Source organism: Poeciliopsis prolifica, unplaced genomic scaffold (assembly GCF_027474105.1).
Source record: "Poeciliopsis prolifica strain line A6 unplaced genomic scaffold, Auburn_PproV2 SCAFFOLD005, whole genome shotgun sequence".
Lineage (NCBI taxonomy): Eukaryota > Metazoa > Chordata > Actinopteri > Cyprinodontiformes > Poeciliidae > Poeciliopsis > Poeciliopsis prolifica.
The window spans coordinates 16,496,280-16,513,709 of record NW_026562380.1 but is presented as its reverse complement, the minus strand read 5'-3'; the positions used below and the strand labels follow the sequence as shown (position 1 = coordinate 16,513,709).

Sequence of the window (17,430 nt, the reverse complement as noted above, 5' to 3'; positions counted from 1 at the left end):
TCAATGTAGTTCATGAGCATGTTCAACAGGCTGTGTTTGTAGTGATAATTGTACGCGCCTCATGTCAGTATGCCAACATTGTTTTATTATAGAAAGACGGTTTGTTTCTTCTCTTTACAGCTTAATGACTAACAGAACTTACAAATGGAAAATAAATAAAATAGCGGCTACCTGGCCAACTGTTGCAGAAGACACACCAGTGATGAAGCTCTTGCCCTGTGCAGCTCGTCCAGCTGCAGCTCCTGGTAGAGCAGATGGAGGACACTGAAAAGGGCGGGAATGTGAGGGAACAGAGGAGCCGAACTCTCAAGTTTCAGAGATGAGCTGGAGGGAGAATCCGCCTGGTGCTTTTAAGGGGGAAAAAAAAAAAAGAAAAAGAAAAAGTTGAAAACAACCAGTGTTGATGATTACGAGCATTTTAAAAAATCTGAACTGAATCTGGAATTGAAATGGAATCAATCTGAAACGCATTCAGGGTCACATATTGTTCTATATAACTGGATTTGAATTGGACCTGTGTTGTGTAAGATATATTAGCTGTGAAGTGACACCACATAAATTAACTTTCAAGAAATGAAAACAATATTGCATTTAAACTTTTTGCAAGCCACTCAAAACGACAAACATCCTTCTTCCACTTAAAACATACACTCTAATTACCTCCTTTTAAAAGTAGTTTCTGCAAGGTGAAAAATCTATATTATTAATTTATAAAGCACTTCAAGTCAGACATACATGATGGATACAAAGATGCAGAAAGAACAAGAGAGGGACCATAAATGAATGTGGAGAATAACAAGCACTACATCCGTGAAAAGGCAGAAAAATCTTTTATTGATCTTTATGTGTTGCAAAATCTAAAAAGCATGGGTTCAATAGGATATATGGAGTTTATGGAATAAAGCAGACTGGGTTACATACGGAAAACAAGTCCTCCTTTTCTGCGCTGGGAACATTGTTGGGGTCCACTGATCCACAGACAGGCTGAGAATTTATCTGACGATGATAATGAGATGCCAACAGGTAGTCCCAGTCCTACAAAACCAGGAAACAATCAGAGCACAACTTTCTTTAAAAGTAAATAAACAAATAAAATAAAAAATAAAAAAATCATCTGTACCAATCAGACCAAAATGATGGCATGGAAGCCTGTTTTCACTCAACTTGAACATGTTTCAGTGAAAACATGGACAACATTAGCAGATATTATCGCAGGTCTTTTCAGAGACATTAAAGTTGTCTCTGAGTTGGCACTGGCCATCGTTTCTCGATGCACATTTTGAAGTATCTCCATTGTTGGAAACAGAAAAATTCAAAATAACTTCTTCAAAATCACAGAAATGTTTATTCGCTCGCTTGAAGTGGTTTTTTGGCTTTTCTGAAAAGGAGTCGCCGCACTAAAGGGGTAGATGGAAACACATGAGCCGAACAAGTTCTGGCATAGCAATCCTGCCCATCCACCAGTGTGTCTGTGGCTTACCGGAGGCACAAAACAATTTTTTTGCAACATTTTAAGAGTTCGCTCAAAATTTGTCTGACCTTTCATGTTGGAAGAAAACATGGATTCTTACATTACACCCAAACTGCAGGCCTTCTCGTCAAAAATCCAAAATCACTGACATTAAGACTCGTTTGGCTCTATCATCAGAGAAACAAACAAAAAATCGTGTATTTCTCTGCATTACATGGGTACAAACAAAAAACAAGAAAAAAAATGAACGTCTCAGTATTTTACAGAAATGTTTGTTTTGATCTTGTACTGGGATTCAGCTTGGTTAGGCTTTGAGAGCCAGGTTTAATTTCTATGCAATGGAGACCTCAGTGTTTTTTTAAGACAGTGATGTCAAAGTTTACGAGTCTCCTTCCACAGATTTGTACTTTCCTGCAAGATGTAGGAAAGTACATTTTGTACTTTCCTACAAAATGTAAGAAAGTACAAATTTACTAATTTTGCCCTAATTTTGTGTGGACCTCAGAAACCACTGCTTGTTTTCTGCTCTGAAATGCCCCACAAATAAAAGAAAGCAGTACAAAGTGGTATGAAAACATTTTCTCACATTGCTGTTGTAGGCCAATTACTATTGGTTTTGTTTTTCCAGGACAACAATTTTCAAAATGGCTTTAAACCAAGTGAAACCAGTTATTTAAAAGGCTGAAGGGGTGTGAATACTTTCTGGAGGCACTTTATATCATTATGTGAAGGTTACAGCAGGGGTTATCCTCAACTAAAATTAACCACACAGTAGCTTAAGTAAAATCTGACACATCTTTCCTCAGGTCAAAAATAAAGCAGCACACTGAGCCTGCAGCTGATTGACATTTTCCAGATGCGTTTGCTTTAATGAGAAAAACACACAAACACAGATTAGCTGAGAAATTATTATGCAGTTTATAAAAATCCTTGAAGGCCAGCTTGCAGAGGAACGATTTGTTTCAACTTTCCTTTATATAATTAAAGTGCAGGTCAAGCTTTGAGAAAGACAGAGTGAACGTCCACTTTGAGGGTCTTTATTCACAAGCAAGCAAAATTATGTGTGAATGTAGAGCAGAGGACTAATTATGTTCTCTGCTACTTCAGATGAACTGCAACCAATTCTCTCTGTAAACAAAGTTTAAAAACTGCATGAGGCTCTTTTTCGGTTGGAAGGATTTAATATATTTGAATGAACTTCTTATTTATGTTGAACTTTGTGCATTAAATTACTGCCTTACATAAATCTTAGAAAAAACATATGATAATGCCATCATTGCAAATAGAACAGCCAGAAAGTCTGAGTAGATCTAAGAAAGTTATATTTCTCAATATAACATACATGACTTCTGATAAATAGTTTTGTTTCCCTCCACACATATATATATTTGTCATTGTTGTTCACATTATGCATACCTCGTCAGAGCCTCCGTCAGAAGGACGAGCCTTCTTGGCAGCAATAACTGGAGAGAGCGGGACTTCAAACTGCAGCTTCAGAAAGAAAACAACAAAAAGATCAACTGCAGGACTACTTTTGTTTGATTAAAAATATAAGAAACTTTTTTTAAGGTGAAAACATTCCATATTTTAGTCAGCTGAAAACTTTCTCAACAGTCGGATCTGATTATGAAAGTGTAATCATCAGTGTTTTTTTTTTTTAAGATATGCCAAATCCCACAGAAAATTAGAAGAGAAGCAGCTGACTCACGTGTCGAGTCCAGGCCAGGCGCTCTGTGTTGTAGCCCATCAGTGTCATAAAACAAGTGACGAACTGGCTCCACTCTGCATGAGCGCTGGGACCGCCGGGGGCGTTGTAGATGTTGTACCACTTCACCAAAACCTGCATATTTTATGAGAAAAATCCAATTTCTCTCATGACCTAGTTATTGTACCAATATCTGCTCTTTTAAAGGTTTGATAAAGGTTTGCATTTTTGTTCAGCAAAGAAATAAGAAATCTGTAATAACTACGGCAAGTTTTAATATAACTAAAATAAATGTATTCAAATCATTATTTACCGTTTACTAGTGGTAGTTTCTACCAACTAAAAACAAAATCACATCACTAAAAATCATAATAATAAAGTTTAAATGGGAAAAATAGTTTAAGGAAACATTTTGTAAGGTTGTGGTAATAGTTCTATCAGCATAGAAAGAATCTGTCAGCCGTAACTTATTTAAAACAATAATAAAAAAGTTTAATGTGGATATTAATATTTCAGATTTATTTAGCTGTGCGCTCTCAACTAGATTAAATCTTCAATATTCCCACTTTAACAAACCTTCATGGCAACTTCTTTGGGCAGGATGAATCGAATCGCTTCCAGGCACTTCCTCACTGCAACAAAACAAAAAGAAAAAACATATTTTATAGAGTTTGAATTGAATTGCATGCTAAACTCCACAAAACTTCGGGTTGAGTCACGTAAGAGACCAACCAAGTGACTGGATTTATTAAAACCACAGTTTTTCTAGAAGATATTTTGCACAAAATAAATAAAATCGAATGCGTTTCTCCTCTGATCATCACTTTGAACATAAAAATGATCATAATCCTAGCTTCATTTATTTAGAGCAAGAGCTCTTTCCTTGTGTGATATCCATTTTATTGTGACAATATCTGGCTGATGCTTTTTAACAAATGCCAAATAAGGGAGAAAAAAAAAAAATCAACCAAAAAAAGTAGCACATTAATTAATGTTGTTGTGTCTGACCAATCAGATTCCTAATCAGCATCACTAGGCTATTGTAATTGGTCGTCCAAAGTCAGAAAGGTCGAAAAGGAAGTGGATAAATGTCATTTCATTAGAAGAACGTCTCGTCCATTCGATCGATTACTAAATAATGGGAAACGGTGCAGGAATGAGGAACAGGCAATAAAAAAAAGGAAGATAAAGTCATCTTCAAACACAGCTGACAGTGAGAATTAATTATATCTAAAAACAGAAATAAATGACAATTTTGGCTTACAGTAAAAACCAGAGCTCCCACAGGACAGATAAGATTTAAATAGTGGATGATGACAAAGTTTAACTGGTCAGATAATGCATTATGTCTATATTACCTTATTTCTTAGACATTAAGATATGGCAGGGATTAATACTTTTAGGTCGAAGCCTTATTACCAAGTAAAACTGTCAATTTCCCTGATTTATGGGAATCCCTCAGGATAAAAGCAAAATTATTTATGTAAATGTCTCGTAAAGGTTGTAACCAATTGTCCCATCTGAATCATATTACACCATACTGAATTATCAAATGGCATATGAAATGGCAAAAACAAAAAAATCTGATTGCTCTTTCTTTGCAGGTCATTTTCAAAAGCAGAGAAAAGAAACAGACATCATTAAAGGAAAGCAGAAAGGTCAGAATGACAGAGCCTCGTATTACACAGCAGCAGATTTCATCTTGATCCTCCATCCTCAGTTGTCAATTATGACGAAGAGGCTTTTTATTTTATAAAGCAACTGCTCAAGAACCCCGAAACAGAATAGCATTTAAGCGTTAGCTTCTCTTGAGAGAGAAAAAAAAACCTACTACATCAAATAGACATTTAATAGAAAAATGTAATGGATAAATGATCAGAGAGAAGCAATTCATTCTCATGCTTTATTTCCAACTCCACAAAGTAAATAACCTAAAAGTAGATGATTCTCAAAGGCATTGGGCTCCAGATAATAATTGTTTCATGCAATAATTAACATCAAAAACTATAATTAGGTGTTTAAATGTACATACAAGTAATGTTAGGGACAGAACGATAAGCAAGCGGGCTCTGAGTGTACCTCTATATTCATTATAAATTAAGAGATTTTTTTTTTCTCCACTTTGAGTTTAACTGGATACCCACCACAAAACAAAAAATGTAATTAATTTAAAAAATTACATGTGTTTTATTAACTTAAAATTATTTGTTTCTAAAGTATTCTAATTAATGCGGCTTTGTTACATACAAAAAGAATATTTCTCCTAATTGAAACATACAAAATGAACATGTTGTGAAAATGTAACTCCTACTCACCGCCATTGTACATTAGATAAAAACCAACACATTTTAATACCTCTATCAGCATTATGGATGCAATATAATAACGGAGGTGAGTGAGGAAAACGTAATCATTCTCGTTAAAATATTTCTGATGTCTATTATTTTTTTAAATAATCAAAGAAAACTTATGAGGACGACAAGATGTCCATGTGATGTTTTTATTTTTTACTTTTTTGTCCCCAAGCTGCAGAGAACATTGATGTGGCGGATTAATTATAACCATTAAGAAGAGTCAGCCTGTGTGTGTGTGCGTCTGCTTTGTAATGGCATCCTCAGTATAAAACATTTTACGTCACTGTGAAGCACAGAGCAGCTCCCAAACCTAATTCTGAAGCGCTTAACTGCTCTGACTCAACCATTTCTGTCTCTGTCTGTGCAGCAATGGGGGAGTAAAAAGAAGAAAATAATTTAACACATTGCTTAATTAGACAACAACAACCATGTTGTTTTTGTTGCCTGTGCTAAATCAGAGTGTCTTACCCAGCTCAGAGGTCGCAATCTCTGGGATACAGATCCTCAGCATCGCACCACTGCTTAGCTCCTAGAAATAAAGACAAATAGCACAAAAATTCACATTACAACCTTCAACTCCCAATTCCACACAGGTGTAGGGGAAACAGATGAGGTGTTTAATGAGACAATTTCAGCAGTGCAATCCTCCCATCTGTACAACTGTAAACTCCAACTAAAGCAGGTAAATTGAATTTGTCCATCCTCTATTTGATTATCTCTACCTTTGCTTTTTCTGCTGCATTATGAAAAAGATGCTCTGTGAAAAGGCCAACTTGTTTCCATCAGGAGATCAAATCCCTCAGCACAAGAAAAAACCTCAGGTAAATAGAAATATAAATTGATTTGTGAAATGAATGATTGTCTAGAAGTGGAGCACGTACACTTGGTAAAAAAAAAATAAGTGTTTTTGAAAAGCAAAAAAAACAGATTTACTTGCAGCCAGAAACGTCTGTAGCATTGGACCAGAACTGAAGCTCCAGCTGAAGGTACTATGGGGAAAGTCTCCATTCCTCTCTTTACTAGGTAGATTGTAATTTAGAAGCAGTTTCCTGCTTAAAATTATTTGTGGAACAAATTTTTTTATATAGACAATCCATAAAATTAAAAATACACAAAAAAATGAACTTAAGATATTTTTTTTTATTTAATTTCAATGTGCTAAAAATTATTTTCACATAAATTCAATTCCAAGCTGTGAAAGGGAAACAGGAGTTTAATTATGATTTGATAATAAATCCTTTACTGAGGAAAGGAATAAATATGGTGATGGTATTGGAAATGTATGAACAGAGGGGTAAAATGTCTGAACTGTTTCAAAAGAAATAAAAAAATTTAAAAAAATCAACCTACCAGAGTGACCCGGTTGCACACAGGGTCCCGCAAAGAGAGGATGAAAGGCGTGGCTTGTTGAAACGAGAAGTCTTCAAAGAAAGAAGCTTCATGCTGTTTAATGTTTAGACTCTTCAGCTCTGACACTGGAGAGGGCATTGCATCCTTAAACAAGAAATAAAAACTAATTTTAATTAATTTCAGAAGAATCAGGTAAGATGACAAGAACGACCAGCATCTGTTTAAACATGTTAGGAAATTCAAATACATACATCAAGAAAATGTCTGAATTAAACAGCCTCAGAATATACATTGTTGCTGCAGCGTTCAAAGCACGTGAAACAAGCAGCGACTTATAGTCCGGAAAATACTGATTTCAAACATGGATAGTAAAACTTGCAATAAATGTAAAGCATAAACTGTAAAAACTAAACCGTAGAGTGATTTTGTCATATTTGATCATTCAAAATCTGCATATAGTATGAATATTCAAGTTAAAAAGATAACAGATAACTTTGTGGAATAAAAGCAACCGATTCCGACTTCAAGTCTGAAAAATACATCACCAGTCCGTCGAGTAGAGTGCATTAACGTCACATTCTTTTACCTCATTAAGCCTGTGGATGTGCCTGCTGCCTGCATTAGCAGGTGTACTGATGGTCTCTACCGGTGTGCTGAGATAAGGGAGGTGATTGGTCAGGCTGATGGACTGAGACAGCGAGCTGGGGAGATGCACCTTACTGACCTGCAGGAGCACAAAAGAAGCTGATTCAGGACTGAATCACTGTGTTGAAATACTCTATTAAATAAGTTAACGCTAACAGTGTGTGAGGCAGCTGAGCGTTAATGCAGTCATCAACCTGTCCCCATGTTGTCCTTACCCTTGTGATTCCTGTGTAAATAACCAGACTGCCACAAGCCTCTAGAACCAACATGGCATCTATATTCTGGTGAGCAAAAAACAAACAAATGAGACTTTTCACAAAAACAAAACCAAAGCAAAACATAAAACTTGCTATTTGTGTTTCTTCCTTTCAGTGATCCAAAGTTCAGAATATTTTAGACATATTTTAGAGAGCATAGAAAATTAATTCATAGTTAAATAATATTTCAATATACAAATCTTCAAATTGTAATAAAATTATCTATAAATCAAATGGGTTGATTTTACACTAAATTCAAAAAAATGTATACATGGATCAAAGTCTAGATAAAATGGACCTATGAACACGTAATAAAAATGGAAAGACACCAAAATGATAAAATCAATATAATTTCAAATTTTTTCATAAAACCAATTAACTTCCATCTCTATATTAAAAAGGAACTAAATTTATTTAGCAATTAGAACACTCTGCTTCCCTTTCTGAATGTTTTTGAACTGGTTATAGTGGAAAGCCATGAATACCTGCAGAGGTGCAGCATCTTTTGCAGGAATGGTTGTGACAGAGGGGAAGATGAGCTGAGTGGCATCGTTGCTCTCTATAAACTTCACGCATCTGTGGGAACAAAACCACAGACGCTACTCATCTGTAAGTGCACATTTCACCATTTAATCCGATAGGGAAGGAAAAAGGAAGAAGGAAAAACATTCTAGATTAAATTTGCTTTGTAAAGATAATCAATTCTCATTGCTCTAATGGCTCTTTAATGTTGACCCAATTGTTTGGTAGATCTCAGACAGCATTCGTCAACTACATTGTTATTGCACCTTATTTGTTGTCGGGCTTCAAATAGGAAATGATCAGATCTTTACTCGATAGAGAAACTCTTGAAATCCAAACTGAAACAATAAAAATGCAACAGGAGTTGGCAAATAAGAAATGTAGTAAGTACACACTCAGCCAAATATACGGACAAAAAAAAAGTGATGTACAATATAACAGTCTTTGTTTTTGAACGATAAAGATAGTTAATCACCTCAAAAATGTTATAGTTTACTTCCATTTCAAGATCAAGAAAGTTTTAGGGGTTGCATCCTGCTACATCAGCTGTTTTTTTGAGAGAGAGAAATCCTCAGTTTAGTTTCTGACTTATTTAATCAAAGCATTTTCTGCACTCCTGAAACATTTTCTACACAATAAAAAAATAAAAATACAATTACTATATTTATTGCTGGCATAATGATATTAATCATTGCAGCAAAGATGTTCAACAAATGCACATTTATCCAATCGTTAAATTTCCTGTTATTATTATTATTTTTTGTTTGTTTTGTTTTTTTGAGGATGATGGTTTGGCGTTGTTGCAGCAGTTGCCAAAGGCCGGCCCGGCCTGACATGTAAACACTGTATTAGTATGTAGTTCTACACAGAGAAAGTTTATTTGAAACCAGAACATTTTTTATTTCTTTACATAAAGGTACTTTTCACTTCCTGCTACTCCAACATTCTATTTTGTTTATTTTTCTGTGTTCTATTTGTTGCTGCCTCTTGGCCAAAAATCCCTTTAAAAACAGGATCACAATGGGTTTATTTTTTTTAGAAAAGTCAAATAAAGGTTAAACAAAAAAACTCACTAAGACTGATGAAAATAGATCTGTAAGATGCATCAATAACTCTGAAGAGTGTAAATGGTATAACTTCAAGTTAATTAAACTTAATGTGGCAGCCACTGTGGCATCAGATTAAACAGAAAAAATAGGGGAGCAGCTGTAAAGGAAATAGATTCATTCCAAGTTGGAGAAATATAAATGTTTTTGTTGCTTCTTATGCAATAATCATAAATGGCAAAATAAACACCATTGATGAATAAAAGCCAAAAATTGCAGCAGAACTGCACATTTGCTTACCTCAGGTGTTGATGTGATTCAACTAGGAAGCAGAGATAGTGGTTCTCACAGAGGTCAGAGGTCAGAAATACTTTAGATGCCTGGCTGCTCATCTCCCTGAAAAATGCAAGAAATCAGGACTCGTAAAACACTGAGGGATACAAAACTGAAACAGCATGACAGAATGTACAATACATATAGTTTTTAGGTAGATTGTACAGCTGTGTCATATTCACTATTCCCAGAAAAAAGTTTTACATTTTACTAATTATCCAAAGAAAATTTTATTCAAACATAAAATATAAAAACGAATTAATTATAATATTAGACACAGACATTAACCATTTCATTAATAAAATATATTGTTTTTATTTTATTTGGGGGATCTTTTTTGTTATAAAGTAAAGCAACCCCGGTTTCTAAGATGACAAATCAGAGTAGCTTTACATGACAGAATATTTTTTTAAAAGCATTCAACTGGAAGTTAAAAATAAATTTACTTCGACACAGAACTAATCTAGTAATCTATCTAACAGCTGTAATGGCTATAAATGAACACAGCTCTATTACCTGTGACAGCCAGCAGAGACCACCTCATTCCACAGCTGCTCCACGCAGAGGTCCGGTATGATCGGCTCCATCTCCGGCATCGCCACGCTCTCGTTGGCAGTGCTGTTAGGAGACGGCAACAAGCCGTGGTGCCCCCTGGGTGACGGGTTGTGGAAGGACGTGTTGAAACGAGACACGCCAGAAAAGGACGGAGCAGCCATGCCTGGAGAGTGGGCGCGACTAGGATGGACGGAGGAAGTGAGAGAGAGGGCAGAGAGATTTTACCCTTTTCGTGTCCCAAAGTGGAATGATAAAGCTGTGGTTTACACCTATTCCCACCTTAAGGCGGCCATGTTGGATATGCTTGGAGAATGAACTCGAGAGTGTACTCCCGGTGAAGAGGTCATGATCCTGCTCGGGTGACTGTACAAGGCGCTGTAGTGCAGAGGAGAGCTGAACGCAGAACTGAAGTAAGAAGACAGGGTGGGACAACTACTTCTTAACATTTTTATTTACACTTTTGAGCAAATTTTATGAGGAATTTCAGTATTACCACTCCAAGCTCAGCTTACATAATTTAAACATTAAGCAGTACCCAGTAAGTCCAACAGAATGAACCTTAATTGAGGCAAATAAGGTGATGAACAAAGACATCTGCAAAGCAAATTATGACAAGCAGTAATAGACCTACCTGACAAACATGAAGCTCTCTTGAATTAAATATCATTGAAAAACTGGCCAACTATCAATTTCACTAAAATGCTATTTATGACTAGCTATAGATAAGCTATTTGTGTAAGAAGAACTGGATTCAAATATATAAGGAAAATGTTTAACTGACCTAAATATGAGCAAAAAAGCAAGTTATTCTCTTACTTGCGTTAATATGTAAAAATTACCCAAATCTTGAATTTGCTAAATTTTCAAGGAATCTTGAAAATTCTTACATTTCTTACCAAAACCATGTTTGATGGTGAATTATGAAGCCAAACACAACACAAAGAGTTTAACTTCTAACTGTGAAAGAACTAAGTTTTATTTATTTTTTTTTATCTGAGTCCTTAAACATTGATTATGTTTTAGATCCCATTTAATGGCTAAAATGCCATGTGGCAAATAACAGCCATAACCATTGTCCAAGCAAGAAAGCATGTGACGTTTTGAAATGGTTGGACTGGCCCATCCTCAATATATGACAACAGATTTTAGAAGTGAACTAGCAGGAGATAATACTCCAGTCTTGCAGAACTTAAGTTCTAATTTCTTAAAAACCTAAATAAAATTAAGGAAAGCAGGAATTTCTCTTTTTATCCATTACCTTATTCCCGCTGCAGAACCCAGCCCTCCACTTCCTCCAGGTGAGTCAAGATGGGAGGCGTTCCGTAAATGAGATGCTAGAAAACCTGAAGCCATCAAACCCAACGGTGTCCCAGCTGGTTCTGTCGGACACCGCAGAACCATGGAACGCTCCTGAGAAAGAGGTCAGGGGTCAGACAAAGCATACGTTTTTGTTCAGGATTTTTTTTCTTTTTTTTTAAGCCTGAGTGTGAGGTCACTCACATCATGTGTGACTTTCCGCAGGGCCCACACTGTGTGCGTTCCTTGTACAGTGTCATATGATACAACTATAGAGGGCTGGCAGCAGGTGAACACTATCTTCATGTTGGAGTCAGACACATACTGCACACGGGAGCCTTCAAACGGCCCTGCAAAGGCACCAGAAGAAGCCTAATATCAGTTTGGTCAATAAACACTCAAACAGGTGGAAAGAGACCAACAGACAAATCTGTGCTATACCTGAAGGTTTGCACACAATTGGTGCAATCTCATCTAAAGGATGCAGCATGCTGAACACTGTTGGAAGAGGTTCTCTGTACAGAAAATGCACATGAATTTAATAAGGAAGCACAAGTTTAGGTTTAAACAGCTGGGTTTTATCGTCTTACCCAGGAGGATTCGGGTGTGTGTCATTCGCTGCGTTTTTCCTTTCCAGCAAAAGTCCAAACTTGGTCGCCCAGACATTTGAAACCTAAAACAGACAATATGTATAATCAGAAACAAAACCGTTCACTGACAAGCTTATAGAAAAATTATGTAAAATAAAATCTAGAAAACACAATATGACATTCACATACACAGCATGCAAATATTCATGGACTTTATATTTACATTCACTTAGCTAATTTCTACAGATTAAAAAAAATAAATAAAAAATTCCCCCATTATTGCTTTTTAGAACAGTCTGGGAGAACATTATAGATTCATTTAGTGGCCCATCTAGGAATATAACACAAGGAAGTGCACCAACTTGTGTCTCTTTTATTTTCTCCCTCACCTGGAAAGGTAGCGGTGAGATGAAATCTTTACCAGTCACAGTGTGTACGTTAATGCAGGTACTCTGGACAATACACACCGTTTGCTCTACTTCTTCAGCTGAAAAAGAAAATAATAAAATTCTTTCAGCATAAATTTGAACAATAGTACAGGAAAATCACAGAAAGGTTAACCCAGGCCTGACAAGATAACACATTTTGCTGAAGAATAAATTGTCCCAGAAATTATTGAAATAAACAATAATATTGTCACTTTGAGATTATTGTTATCCAGATAATGGCATAATAAGTATACCCTGTCTAAGATCAATATATAAAGACAGACATGAAAAAAACAATAATGCAAACAGAAATTATGCAACAAGTTAGCCTTTCAGTAAAAGCTTAATTTTACTGTACCATCATTGTTGTTCTGAGGAACAGCAAAGTTGCACCATAAAGCCTGTATGAAGTAGAAGACAGTCAAGTCCAAGTACAGAGAAATCTAATAATGTTCTATTATGTTAAAAAAAAAAGATACTTTATACCAGTTTTGATGAAAACAAACAATGAAAAACATAATTAGCATCAAAATGTTTCAGAAAATGATGGTGAAGCTAAAACACTTTCCTGAAAAATACCAAAAACAAGAACCTTGCTTTTCTTGTAACCCACCTGCTGCACTGGGCTGTCCACAGTGAAGGCCTTGTACACACTGGAGGCTTGTGTACGACTGCCCTGGCTCCAAACAGCCATGTTTCCCGCTGTATAAAGTTCTTCCTCAAACTCAGCCTCATCCTCTTTGACTCCTGTGCAACCTTTCCTGAGCTGCCAAGATTCCTGACGATGGAAAGAAGCCACTGCATGTTTAAGATGAAATATATTTTTCAAGGAAAAGCTACGTGCAGAAGCCAGGTCGTCTCACCCTCTCTCTTTCCTGCAGACTGACTTCCTGCAGGGACCCCACCAGCCCGGCAGCACCATCGGAGGACCAGAGTTCAGAGGCTGGCTGGAGCTCCCTAAGCTGCAGGTTGAAGGCATTCGGATGGTTCCTGCAGTGCTCGCGGCCAAACGGGACAAACGACTGCAAATCCCCTGCGGCAATCATCGTGGCTGTCTCTTCATACACGACTTCCGACATGAGTTCCAGATTTCAGCATTATTTCTGGGAAGACACAGTTTGTGGGGCAACTATTTTTAGCTTCGTTTTCACAATTACTTCATCTGACCTTAGCTGAGGAACAAGATGGTTCGACAGGGTTTTGAGATCAAGCTGTTTTTTTTATAAGGAACACAATCTCTTATTTATTGTAGCTCCAGCACCCATAGACTAACACTGCAAAATAATGTGATGTGATATTATTGTTGAACATTACAGAACGTCAACTGCAATTTACCCATAACTGGGTTTATGTTTCTAACTCATCCCTCTCATTAAACTTTACCATTGTAGTTAGTGAGATTTTTGCACAAAATTGGCATAGTAGTCAGTAAGGAACTATGCAATTGATCAAATATATTATTGGACAGGAGAGTTTGAATACGTAGTACCTGAGACAATATCATTTAACATATTGTGCAGCTCTACAATACACTTTTATTCATAATAGTCGTAATGTTAGTTTCTTTTCCAGTGAGCTTTAATCAAGTATAAAGCACATAAATATCAACTATGAGAATGAAATAGTAAAATGAATGTTATTTAAAACGAGAACTTGTGCAATGCTGTGCGATGCTGTCTAGCTTTAATCACAGCAAAGCGAAATATCTCTTCTGATAACACAAGTCACCATCTACAAGCAGCAACTCTTCACATACAAAAATAAAGATCATGCGAAGTTCATGAAAGGGTTGTCACCTTGTGAGCAGTTTCTACATTTTTATAATCTGATTCTCTGAATAGTTCAATCAATCAGCTAAATTAGACACAAACAGAAAAAATCTGGTAGCATCTCCTTATTCTCTTTCATTTATTATGTCATTGTTTTTCTCAATTCTTTTAACGTTTAATATTAATACGGTCTCGCTTCAAACCTCACCACATAACCACACAACATTCTGAGCTTTAACAAGAAATACTCCAAAGAAAAGCTCACTGCTTGTAAATTAACTTAAGAGTAAAAAAAAGCTATCAATAGCATGCTAACGCTAAAACATCATAGCGGTTCAATTGCATCAAAGCTAGTTTAGCATGTTAGCTGTGAGTTTACTGGGAGGAGTTTACCCACTTACCAGCTAATAAGGAATAAGCAGGCCCTTGTCGCGGTGTCCTCGTCTCTCTTTACTGTACAGTTGGCTTGGCCACAACGTCTTCACCCGTGCTAACATAAAAACGAGTCGGGTCTGTTGCTCAAAATGTGAATTTGGCTACGACAGGTTTTCAAATGAGCGCGGACATCTTTACTGTTCTGACAATTCACTTCCTCCCCGTCTCAGCCAATCAGCAGAGAGAACGGCCCGAGCTGGAAGCTGATAGGTGGCTGCGTTCAGGAACTGTCAGAATATAGAAAGAATGCTGAAAATTGTTCTCTCAATGCAACTGGTTGGACTTTTTGAGATATAAATCCTTTTGATGTTGAAAAAATTATATTATTGGGTTCATTTGACTACAAATTTCTGTTTAATCTGCCTTGATATGACCCTTTAGATACATACAAAGTGCTTTTATAGTCATGAATTTAACTCCTAAATTTATTTTTTTCTTAGTGAATTTAAACACAAAGCCAGCTTCTCTGAGTGACCTACGAACCCCTGTTAATAAAGCAGGATAATGAAATTTTCTCCCTATATCATTTTAACAATGTAGTATTTTCTAGTTTTTTTTGTTTTGTTTTGTTTTAGTAGATACAAACATTTAACAGCAAATTACATTTCATCTTGTTGAAGAACTTGAAGGCTGGAAATTCCATTCATGTTTTCACTTTTATGCAACCCAAAAGAAGAATTATGGCACCTTTAAACATCTGGTTTATCTTCCACAATGTCACACAAAGAAGTTGAATGATTGACAATTTGTAATCAGAAGAGTACACATCCTCTAGGCCACATGTGACAAACTCAAGGCCCGGGGGCCAAATCTGGCCCGCCGAAGCTCTTTGTGTGTCCCTTTAAACTCCAAATTCCATCAATAAGTCCTTCCAGTTTTCACAAATTTGCATGATTCATACAAAATCAAATCTCCAAATTTTTTTCTGGTTTCATTGCTATTTTTTTCCAAATTGGTCAAAAACATCAAGTTTAAGAGACTGCTGCCTCAGCCTTACTTGATGTCAAGTTATAGTCCATAACAGAAAGTCACATTTAACATCATACATTAGTGCAAATATAAAAATTCTTTACAAACATTTCTAAATTGGCACAAAATCTGTCATTTTTATTACAAAGTAAAAAACACAACAAAAAAAAATCACAAAATTCTGAAGGAACAGGTGCTTATTGATATTTTAACATTGTAATTGGTTTTATTATATTCTGGCACAAATGGCCCTTTGAGAACATTCAGATTTTTGAATGTTCTACATTCACTAAAATGGGCTTAGTGTATTTAAACTTTGAACCTTGGAAATGGCATTAACTTTTATTTTTTTACAAAATTCCCTTTATTATTTGGGCATTTAGTAAAATGCTGGAAATGCTTGCTGATGTAAAGCAGAACAAGTTGAGTCACTTATTTCAAGTCTGATAAATAAAATCAACATTTGTCTTCAGACTGTACTATATTGTGGACTTCTATTTTCTTTTTAAACTCACCTCCTTTCTCCATGAAGATCTAAAGGTGGCTTAAATAAATTGTATTCAATTAAAATAAGAATGCAATTTTTATCATAGTTTTACCTAAATTATGTTTTCCATCTAAATGTGTTTAGATTTTGTGTTTATAACTTAACACAAAATAAATTTCATCTCTACACCAATATTCAAATGTATCTTCAGCAGGAGTCATTTAACAAGATCACCATTTGGTTAGGAAATTCTTACATTCCTGCTGTTATCATCAGATCTATTTGACAAAAATTGTTGTGAATTTTTTAAGGAGTAAATTAAAGAAGTTTTCTTAACCAAATTCTTGTGTTTTGAATAAGTTACATTAAAGACGAAATTATTTCACATTCAGTAAATCGACTGAAACACATTAAGAGTTTTTGAAAACAAAACAGTAAAATTGTCACCAATTTATGAAACTTTTGTATGTCATCACACTCTTGGATACTAATAAAGACGCCACATAAAGTCCCGGTCTCTCCCATTATTAATAATTAGGTTGATATTTGTGAGGATGGCAGTAACTAATTACTGGAATATGCCGACAGTACAGTCGCATTAACATTTTAACCAAACTCACCCAACTCTTGAAACTCCATTGTGATGCACATGTTTACAATTGACGGTAAAATGATGTTCAGAGAAAACCACATGCTGTAGAACACTGAAAACAATTCAATTACAGCATAGAAAAGCATCTTTAGGTCATGACAAGAAAATCAAATGCAGCCTAAGTTTTCATGCTGTTGAAAGACAGACTATGCAAAATTTCACGTCGTGCAACACAAAGCATGATGACAGTCGAAAGCATGGCTGGCTCTGGACATCGACAAGGTATTATGCAACTCTGTCATGTTAGATCCGGGAAGCGCTTTCCAGATGCCAAGCAGAGAAAGAGGGAGACAATGTGGCAGAATGTTTTATCTATTGAATAAAGTATTGTTGACTGGCTAAAATCAAAGTGGTGAATCAAAAGACTGTGGACATTTATTTTTTCCTACTCTCTGCAAACTGCTGGATTGTTTTCTGTAGACTATGGACAGATTCAGGGCTGGGTGAGTTTAAAACAACCACGGTTGAGCAATGGGCTTGACTCAGGTAGACAAACCCTGAGTCAAAGGGTTCGCAAAACATGCAAATCCGATGCTTGCGTGTTTTGATGTGGGGGAACTGGAACA

General features: G+C 36.0%; 1 protein-coding gene across 4 annotated transcripts in view; it reads right to left on the bottom strand.

Moving 5' to 3' along the window:
- Window positions 1-14,831, bottom strand: part of anapc1 (anaphase promoting complex subunit 1) — a 48,093-nt gene extending 33,262 nt beyond the window's left edge. For 3 of the 4 annotated variants that reach the window (XM_055029764.1, XM_055029767.1, XM_055029766.1), the window contains exons 1-22: window positions 14,723-14,831; window positions 13,416-13,655; window positions 13,166-13,330; window positions 12,911-12,953; window positions 12,514-12,611; window positions 12,125-12,207; window positions 11,976-12,049; window positions 11,739-11,884; window positions 11,497-11,648; window positions 10,518-10,643; window positions 10,200-10,418; window positions 9,651-9,746; window positions 8,268-8,358; window positions 7,741-7,806; window positions 7,467-7,604; window positions 6,881-7,024; window positions 5,999-6,059; window positions 3,753-3,808; window positions 3,180-3,311; window positions 2,888-2,962; window positions 922-1,035; window positions 172-347 (exon numbers count right to left, since the gene is read on the bottom strand). In XM_055029764.1, coding sequence (XP_054885739.1) covers window positions 172-347; window positions 922-1,035; window positions 2,888-2,962; window positions 3,180-3,311; window positions 3,753-3,808; window positions 5,999-6,059; window positions 6,881-7,024; window positions 7,467-7,604; window positions 7,741-7,806; window positions 8,268-8,358; window positions 9,651-9,746; window positions 10,200-10,418; window positions 10,518-10,643; window positions 11,497-11,648; window positions 11,739-11,884; window positions 11,976-12,049; window positions 12,125-12,207; window positions 12,514-12,611; window positions 12,911-12,953; window positions 13,166-13,330; window positions 13,416-13,631 — 2,471 coding nt within the window. In that variant the 5' untranslated portion in view covers window positions 13,632-13,655; window positions 14,723-14,831. Of the gene's footprint in view, window positions 1-171; window positions 348-921; window positions 1,036-2,887; window positions 2,963-3,179; window positions 3,312-3,752; window positions 3,809-5,998; window positions 6,060-6,880; window positions 7,025-7,466; window positions 7,605-7,740; window positions 7,807-8,267; window positions 8,359-9,650; window positions 9,747-10,199; window positions 10,432-10,517; window positions 10,644-11,496; window positions 11,649-11,738; window positions 11,885-11,975; window positions 12,050-12,124; window positions 12,208-12,513; window positions 12,612-12,910; window positions 12,954-13,165; window positions 13,331-13,415; window positions 13,656-14,722 lie in introns of those variants that run through there. The other variant, XM_055029765.1, reaches the window with a different exon arrangement.
- Window positions 14,832-17,430: the final 2,599 nt, after the last annotated feature.